Source organism: Neophocaena asiaeorientalis, unplaced genomic scaffold (assembly GCF_003031525.2).
Source record: "Neophocaena asiaeorientalis asiaeorientalis breed wild unplaced genomic scaffold, Neophocaena_asiaeorientalis_V1.1 scaffold317, whole genome shotgun sequence".
Lineage (NCBI taxonomy): Eukaryota > Metazoa > Chordata > Mammalia > Artiodactyla > Phocoenidae > Neophocaena > Neophocaena asiaeorientalis.
The window spans coordinates 2389834-2398919 of NW_020173114.1; the positions used below are offsets into that span (position 1 = coordinate 2389834).

Consider the following 9086-nt stretch of genomic DNA (forward strand, 5'->3'; position numbering starts at 1 on the left):
AAATTGGGATAAAAGGAGTGCCTGCCTTATCAGGTGAAGGTGACAAAATAATTAATACCCATGACATTATTGGAACAGGATTGCGTATTAAATACAACAGAAAGTTTGTTGCTGTCATCACTATAATCACCATCCTTATCTTCATCCCTAGGAGACGTGTGGTCTACACCCAGACCTATGCAACTCTGAATTGGAAGGACTAGTGTCAGTTCTAGATTCATTCACTTTCTCAGCAAATACTGATGGTCTCCTATGTATCAGACACTCAGCTAAGTGTTGGGTGCTCCACTGCATTGTCAAACCTTGTAAATACTTCTCTCTATGGGGCTATATCTCCCATGTCACCAGGTTATGGTCATATTCTCATGCCATAGCAGTCTACTTTGTAATAGAGTCAGTTTCTACTTCTAGAATCAACATAAAGAGCTTTGCTGTTGCAAAATCATTATACACTATGGAGTTTCAGCCATTTGATCTAATAAGGTACAAGTAGACTTCCCCTGCATTATTAATTCCATGTTATTACCATCAATTTCTTGGTTATTATTCTTTCTCTGAAATGTTTGCTTATTGTCCAGATGATTCCACTTACGTGTACTTCTTCCTGGGGATGATTCCTCCAGGTTGATTCAAGGAGTATTTTGCCTCATCCTACCTCATCTTCAGAAAGAATGTGTTCTCTCTTACCCAAACTGCAATCTTATGAGACTGCTGGACATTCTTAGGGCTTAATATTCTTTTCAACAAGCTGAAGCATTCGTAGAGGGATAGAAGTTGATGTAATATTTTGTGTGAAAAGCAGCAAGTTTAGACATAACTATTTTACTATCGAACATTTCTGTATTTTGTCATCTCTCTCTGAAGAAATAGTTTTTACAAAAGCTTAGTAAATTCCCATTTTATTAAAACCATTCACGTTCATCTATGCATGTCTAAGGTATGGATAGAAAGAAAAGGGGAAACAATAAAGATGGGAATTTCTCCCGTATTTCCTCCTTTTAATGCTTCTCATACAGAAACTAATATCAGTCTTGGGAGCCATCCAATTCAAGACTGAGTCTGATAAGAGGATGTGTTTCCCAGACCAATGACTGATTCTCCTAGGCTTCAGTGCGAGAAGAAATGCAAATGTTTTTAAATACATGAATGTTCTTTAACTATTTATTTTGTTGTGAATCGTTCTGTGTCCTAAAAAAACCGCTGTGTTCTGTGTCCTGAGTTAGACATGGTGAGCAAAGGTATATTGATGCAATTCATTTTTCCAACATGTGGGCTAAGGATAAAAATCTCGGTGCTGGAATTGAACATTGTATTCTCCAGGCAAAGGAAGTGGACATTTATTGGCTGGTATTGCTGCTTTCTTCGCCCTAATGACATTATGAAAGCTCTTTGAGTAATAGAATTTGAAAAGATTATTTCTTTGTTTCAGGTCATGCAAGACAAGATAATCTGCCTTCCAAAGAGAGTGCAGGCTTCTCAGAACCAGTCTTCCGTTTCGAATGTCTCTCAAGCAGTGGCCAGTACCACCCCCCTGCCTCCACCGAAACCGTCTCCCACTAACCCAGTCACTGTGGAAATGAAAGGACTGAAGACAGATTTGGACCTTCAGCAGTACAGCTTCATTAACCAGATGTGCTATGAGCGAGCCCTCCACTGGTACGCCAAGTATTTCCCTTACCTTGTCCTCATCCATACCCTGGTCTTCATGCTCTGTAGCAACTTTTGGTTCAAATTCCCTGGTTCCAGCTCCAAAATAGAACATTTCATCTCAATCCTGGGGAAGTGTTTTGACTCTCCCTGGACCACACGGGCTTTATCTGAAGTGTCTGGGGAGGACTCAGAAGAAAAGGACAACAGGAAGAACGTGAGCAGGTCCAACGCCACCCCGTCTGGTCCGGAAGGCGGCCTGGTCAACTCTCAGTCTTTAAAGTCAATTCCTGAGAAGTTTGTGGTTGACAAATCCACTGCAGGGGCTCTAGATAAGAAGGAGGGTGAGCAAGCGAAGGCTTTATTTGAGAAGGTGAAGAAGTTCAGGCTGCACGTAGAAGAAGGTGATATATTATACGCTATGTATGTTCGTCAGACTGTACTTAAGGTTATAAAATTCCTAATCATCATTGCATATAATAGCGCCCTGGTTTCCAAAGTCCAATTTACAGTGGACTGCAATGTTGACATTCAGGACATGACTGGATATAAGAACTTTTCCTGCAATCACACCATGGCACACTTGTTCTCGAAACTCTCCTTTTGCTACTTGTGCTTTGTAAGTATCTACGGATTGACGTGCCTTTATACCTTATACTGGCTGTTCTACCGTTCTCTGAGGGAGTACTCTTTTGAGTACGTCCGGCAGGAAACTGGAATTGATGATATTCCAGACGTGAAAAATGACTTTGCTTTTATGCTTCATATGATAGATCAGTACGACCCTCTGTATTCCAAGAGATTTGCAGTGTTCCTATCTGAAGTGAGTGAAAACAAATTAAAGCAGCTGAACTTAAACAACGAGTGGACTCCGGATAAACTGAGGCAGAAGCTGCAGACGAATGCCCATAACCGCCTGGAATTGCCTCTCATCATGCTCTCTGGCCTTCCAGACACTGTTTTTGAAATCACGGAGTTGCAGTCTCTAAAACTTGAAATCATTAAGAATGTCATGATACCAGCCACCATTGCACAGCTAGACAATCTCCAGGAGCTCTCTCTGCACCAATGCTCGGTCAAAATCCACAGCGCGGCGCTCTCCTTCCTGAAGGAGAACCTCAAGGTCTTGAGCGTCAAGTTTGATGATATGAGGGAGCTGCCCCCCTGGATGTATGGCCTCCGGAACCTGGAGGAGCTCTACCTGGTTGGCTCTCTAAGTCACGATATTTACAAAAATATCACCCTTGAGTCTCTGCGGGATCTCAAAAGCCTTAAAATTCTCTCTATCAAAAGCAATGTTTCCAAAATCCCACAGGCAGTGGTTGATGTTTCCAGCCATCTCCAGAAGATGTGCATACACAACGATGGCACCAAGCTGGTGATGCTTAACAATCTGAAGAAGATGACCAATCTGACAGAGCTGGAGCTGGTCCACTGTGACCTGGAGCGCATTCCTCACGCCGTGTTCAGCCTGCTTAGCCTCCAGGAATTGGACCTCAAGGAAAATAATCTGAAGTCTATAGAAGAGATCGTTAGCTTCCAGCACTTGAGAAAGTTGACAGTGCTAAAACTGTGGTATAACAGCATCACCTACATCCCAGAGCATATAAAGAAACTCACCAGCCTGGAGCGCCTCTTCTTTAGTCACAATAAAATAGAGGTGCTGCCTTCCCATCTCTTCCTATGCAACAAGATCCGATACCTGGACTTGTCCTACAATGACATTAGATTTATCCCGCCTGAGATCGGAGTTCTACAAAGTTTACAGTATTTTTCCATCACTTGTAACAAAGTGGAGAGCCTTCCAGATGAACTCTATTTCTGTAAGAAACTCAAAACTCTGAAGATTGGGAAAAACAGCCTATCAGTACTTTCACCAAAAATTGGAAATTTACTATTTCTCTCCTATTTAGATGTCAAAGGCAATCACTTTGAAATTCTCCCTCCCGAACTGGGCGACTGTCGGGCTCTGAAGCGAGCTGGTTTAGTTGTAGAAGATGCTCTGTTTGAAACCCTGCCTTCTGATGTCCGGGAGCAAATGAAAACAGAATAACTTATTTTTGTTTAAAGTTTGACTGAAACATGCTTCTACCAAATACAGTATAAATAATTAGGTAGTCTTAATGCCTTTCCTATTTTATTATTTTTTTCTTTTTCACACAAAACAAAATGTACACAAAGACTGAGTAAGGAGTATGTATTTTTAATAAAAAGTTAATTGTATTTTTTCAATATTAATATTTTAAAGTTTTATTTGTCCTGGAACCTAATGTATCTATTACTGTTTTCTACTGACAGAAACAGATGGTTCCGTCTGTTTTTTTGTTTTGGTTGTTTTGTTTGTTTTGGTTTTTCAGTTCATTCTTGTGAAGGGAAGGGAACTTTAAGTTGCATGCTTTTGGTGTTTTTTAAATCCATGAAGATATTTTGCCAAGGTCATTTTTAGCTTGTTTACACCTGTACAGGGTCCTTACTTTTGTTTTCATTGTATGTGTACCAAGGAATCTGTGCTAGTTATTTTCATTCCAGCTGCCTTCTTCATTGGCCAAGTATTTCATTCTATAGAAAATACTTCTCTGGGGTGTAAACTCACATAAGGGCATTGTCATAGACTATTATTTTCGAAATTTCCCCTTGCCTCCAACAGAGCCCTAAATTCTATTGTTTCACATACCTGACAGTTATTTATCCTTAGGCAAGGATTTTGTAAGTGAGTAAAGACAATAATCTCCTGTGGTCAGCTTGCTTGAATTGGTCATTTATAATTTAACTGATTTGCATTTTTACCAACATTTAAAAAATATCATTGAAAAGGAAATACAGAGGTTCCTCCCATTTAATATCAATATTGTATGTAGTACTGGTGAACAACCTTAGAAATTCTAATTTATTTTAATTAAAATAGGTAATTAAATTTAAAAATCAGAAGCCTGTTTTTTAGTAACTTAATCATCTTTGATATCTTGATACGTGAATACATCCGATGGAAGAAAAAAAAATGTGCTACTAAAGCACTCTGCTAAAGAGCTGATGCACTCCAGGCAGGCACACTGGTTCCTCTGGGTAGTGTGGAAGTGGGGATCTCTATTCAAATTCTGCCTGTTACACGAAATAATCCACATATATGTACGTATATAAATCTATCTCCCTCAAGCCTGTCCTTGCTGCAAATGTTAGTGATGCAAGCACAGAAAGTCTGCTCTCTTTGGCTTAAAAAAAAGTATCTCATCTAAAATGGTTCTGTTCCTTTTTTTTTTTTTCTTTTTTAAGTGTGAATAAATCTCTAAGTAGATAGAAATAATTTTTGCCTGGTGGTTAGCCAAGTTTTATTTATCTCTGTACTTAAACATCCAACATAGTATGGGTCTTGGGCACAAGTTTTCACTGACTATTAAGCTGTATAGAACAGGAAAATGAAAGCACTGTTTGTGCCCTCAATCCAGGACCAGTGCTACCTATCAAGGGAATTTTGTTTTATGCTCCAAATTCACACTGTTTTCGGAACCCTAGTCTGACCTAAGGAAGTTTTGTGACTTAACGAAGAAAAATAGAAAGATGGTTTGGGGTTTCAAGATGCTGCTTTTAAAATCTACCCCTTGATCCTGGTGACTTTGTTTAATGCTACTTTGAGTCATACATGGAACACAGCTATGGGAACTACTCAGCAGATATATGTACCTCAACTGTGTTTTAAATGTTATGATACTTCGTGGGGTAAAGGATTTGGGGAAGAGATGCTTTTCATTTATTTAATAATTGAATCATGTAGACCAAAATGCTTTGCTGTCTCTGCTCTGTGTTTAAGTGTTACAATGGTGATTTTGTATAGCTGGTTTATTTTGCCCTGGAATTGAAACAAAATGTTTAAAATAGTAACATGGTTATATTTCTTGTAGGATAAAATATTCAATTCTAGAATGTTGTTAGGATCCTGATTATGAACAATGTGTTATATTTAGAAACATAGCGCTACCTGTTTTAAACAAACAAACCTGGAAGGTTGTCCATGGCTGAGCATGACCCTGTTGCAAGGTGAGCTTTGATAACTACTGGTAAAACACTAGGTGCACTATTTTTCTGGATAAAATTTATAGTTGTTTTCTGTATCACCCTTAAAAGGGACCTATTCAGGTTAAAAATCATATTTATGCTGAAATCTTTATCTGGTGTTAACTCATAATCTCATATGTGTTCATAAATGAAGTAACTAATAATTAGTCTTTGTGACAATTTGCTCAAAATGCCAAAAGAATTTGATTCACTTTCTTAATTATTTCACAGGCTGACCCCTAACCTAAGTTCTAAATAACATCCAGTAAATCAGTATAGTTCTATGACTTTCTGGTTTAACTAGGAAGGAAAATTCATAGATGTTTCTGTTAGATTTTATAAAAATTCAAAATGTTCAGACTTCATCTTGAGTCTAAATTTTCTGACCCTGACCCTTTTTAATATTGTATATTTTTGTTCACATTCTTAAGTGAAAAGCATTAAATTACTCTTTAGCCTTTAACTGGGAAACTCAGGTAAATGAACTGCTGACTTTTCTAAAGTTCTTTAATGAATCAACTCAGTGTTAAAAGGGGTATTAACCCAATCCTTTTCGTATTTTTACAAGTGCTCTTGCTAAAAAGGAACAACTAGCTCTATTTCTCCAACTTCTATAAGACTCATGAGAAACAGCTTATGTAAATATAAAAGCATCATATGTACCCTTAAATCCTATGGCTATTGGACACCCATAGTGAGTATGCTTTTTGGTCAGTTTTAATGGTTAAGTGTAGAACAGACAGTTGTCTGGAGGTGGTCTGGTTGAAACAAAGCATCTAAGTATATCCCAGTGGAACTCACCTAAGAAGACCACATCTCAGAAAACTAGTTATATGTTGGGTTTTCACTTTGTTTTGTTTTTAATACAACACTTTTAATATAAATGTTCTTGATACGGTGAAACCTGTTATTTACACTGGTAAATTTTCTGATTGTTCGTTCACCCACCTTTCTCTGCCTTAGGTTTCCAATGTAGCTATTGTAATGAGTTCTAACAATTTCCATGGCATCCTGTGTGCAGGCACTGCTTTTTCAGAAAGGCTTGGGACATAAGCCTGCTGTGAATACTTTGGTCATTTAGAGGTGCCTCTTTATCTGCCTCTGAAGCCATCTTTATAGAGAGGGGCTTAAGCAACCTGGAATCTTCCTTGGGTAACTTGGGATGAGGAAAGTCTACATTTCTGCAATATGCTATCTTATGATTTCTGTTATAAGAAAGAGAAGAAAAAATCTTTACATCTCTTGTTATCATTTCCCCCAAGGGTTTTGCTGTTGTTTATGTTCCTAATTCTAAGAAAAGTCCAATTTTTAAGGAGTACTTTACTCTCTAATCTAATTTCATACCAAACACCTGATCAGTAGTAATGATATAGTCACTAAAACAGTGAACACTCATGATCCGTCTTTATGAAAACTGTCAGCAATATGTAGTAGTGAATAGATAAGATAAACCTCAAAACAATTTCCATTTGTGTTTAGAGACTAAATTAAGATTCAATTTACATTCTCCTATAAATCCTGAATGTGATAATGCCATTCAAGCGATTCACATTTTTGGTAGGATCTCAAGAACTCAGGGTACATAGCAAAACAGCACAGTTATTAGTGAGGGGAATGCCTCAAGGGTCGGTAAGATTTTCTCACTTTTTTTCTTGTCTATTCAGATACGTTGTCCAGAAAGCCTGGACAGTCTCGACCAGACGTGCCATTGATTTTTCAGATTTAGGCCTCAGTGACATGCTTCTAATACAATTACATACCATCCTTCCAAACTAGCTGTCCACTCTTACTCCATCTTCCCAGAGCCTTTCACTGATAAAGGTAACATCCTTGAATTCCTTTTGGGGTGAGGGAAGAGGGTCTCCTCCCACCCCAAGGAATTTTTTTTATTTAGAAGACCTTAAAAAGGGGTATATAACTTCGAACAACTTAATTTCTTGGCCATGTTAAATAACAGTCCCTATGCGTGGTTTCAGATGTGGAATAAATTTGCTTTCTGCTGAATACCATTCCCTCTCCCATACGATTCTGCCTATTTAATGAATATTTTTACTAGGGTTGAAACTCAATGCCTTACGTGGTCACTTAGTTTTCCTTCTGCTGCTTGTTTTCTCTCGCTTTATGTGTTCAGATTGTGTCAAATGCTGGCAAAACCTCTAAGACTGTCAAGAAAATGCTTGAAAGTTGATTTGTCATAGTGTAAACTCATGATGCAATGTCTTAAGGTTATTCGGCTATGTAGTACATAGGAACAGAAAATAAAGTCATTTTTGTAATTTAAAATTGAGATTGGTCCCTTTCTTATTCATTTGTAGAAATCATGTTTCTCTTTTGGATTTCTCTTGTATTTTTGCATATTCTGTTATTAAGGCTTCCTGTACTCTGCAGGAAATAGGCTGCATGCATTCTTTCACTTTGTATTTAGCTAGTTTCTGCAATTGTGACCAATTATTTCCTTCCTTAATTCTCTGTACTGCATCTCCCCAAGGTGCCCCTGGAGTTTCATTTGGGTAATTAGTGCCTTACTGTGTAATCTGGAGTGCAGTTTCTGTGCGTTTGCCAGATCAGATTGTACAATGGCTGTCCAGCCCAGCTTTCAGTAAATACTTTTATGGTAATGATTGTCATTAAAGAAATCAGAATGGTTCTGTACAACCAGAAGGCCTCCCCTAGTTAAACACATACACCCCAGGCTTAGGGAAGCCCTTTATAAGAAAACTTTATGTACCACTTATGCATAAGAAAATTGTGACGGGTAAATTTCGAAGCTAAATTGTCACTTTACATATTTTTCTATAGTTATTTATGACTCAGTTATTTTACTGATAATCCTTTGGAGAAGAACTGTTGAGATGAGGAAAGATTGTGAGTGTGGTGAGAGAGGCCTTGCGAATGTGTGTATCAGAAACTTAGGAAGGAGTATGTGAGAGCTCTGGAGAAACTATGGAGACAAGAACTGAGATGGGCAGCAGATTAGAGACATCTGGTGATTTCAGTGTAATATGCACATAAGAAAAAGTCTCTTGTCCACTGCCACCTTCCACTGCCCCATCTTCCAGTCCTTTCATTTGTACAGAATATTGAGATAAACACCGAAATTAACTAGATTGATTCAGTTATTCATTATTGTTGCCTAGCAAGATATAAGATAAGCACTTTGATTTGGATGGAGAGGTATATGAGGAGAGTAGTCACTAAAGCCAATTTTAGACTCAGTGGGATACTTAAATAGCCATAGCATAAGGCCTGCGTATTTCTGAATGTACATTTGAATGTCATCCTAAATATCCAAGTAGGAAAAAGTGAAAAGCTTTTTCACTAAAATAAGCTACATTATTTTTGTGTGTAAATCTTTGAATACAGGCTATACTTTAGATTTCATATTTAAA

General features: G+C 37.9%; 1 protein-coding gene across 1 annotated transcript in view; it reads left to right on the forward strand.

The window, feature by feature from the left end:
• The window catches only part of LRRC8C (leucine rich repeat containing 8 VRAC subunit C), an 87269-nt gene extending 79289 nt beyond the window's left edge, over positions 1-7980 (forward strand). Inside the window, exon 3 of the mRNA XM_024743563.1 lies at positions 1430-7980. Coding sequence (XP_024599331.1) covers positions 1430-3700 — 2271 coding nt within the window. The 3' untranslated portion in view covers positions 3701-7980. The remainder of the gene's footprint in view (positions 1-1429) is intronic.
• The last annotated feature ends 1106 nt before the right edge of the window (positions 7981-9086 follow it).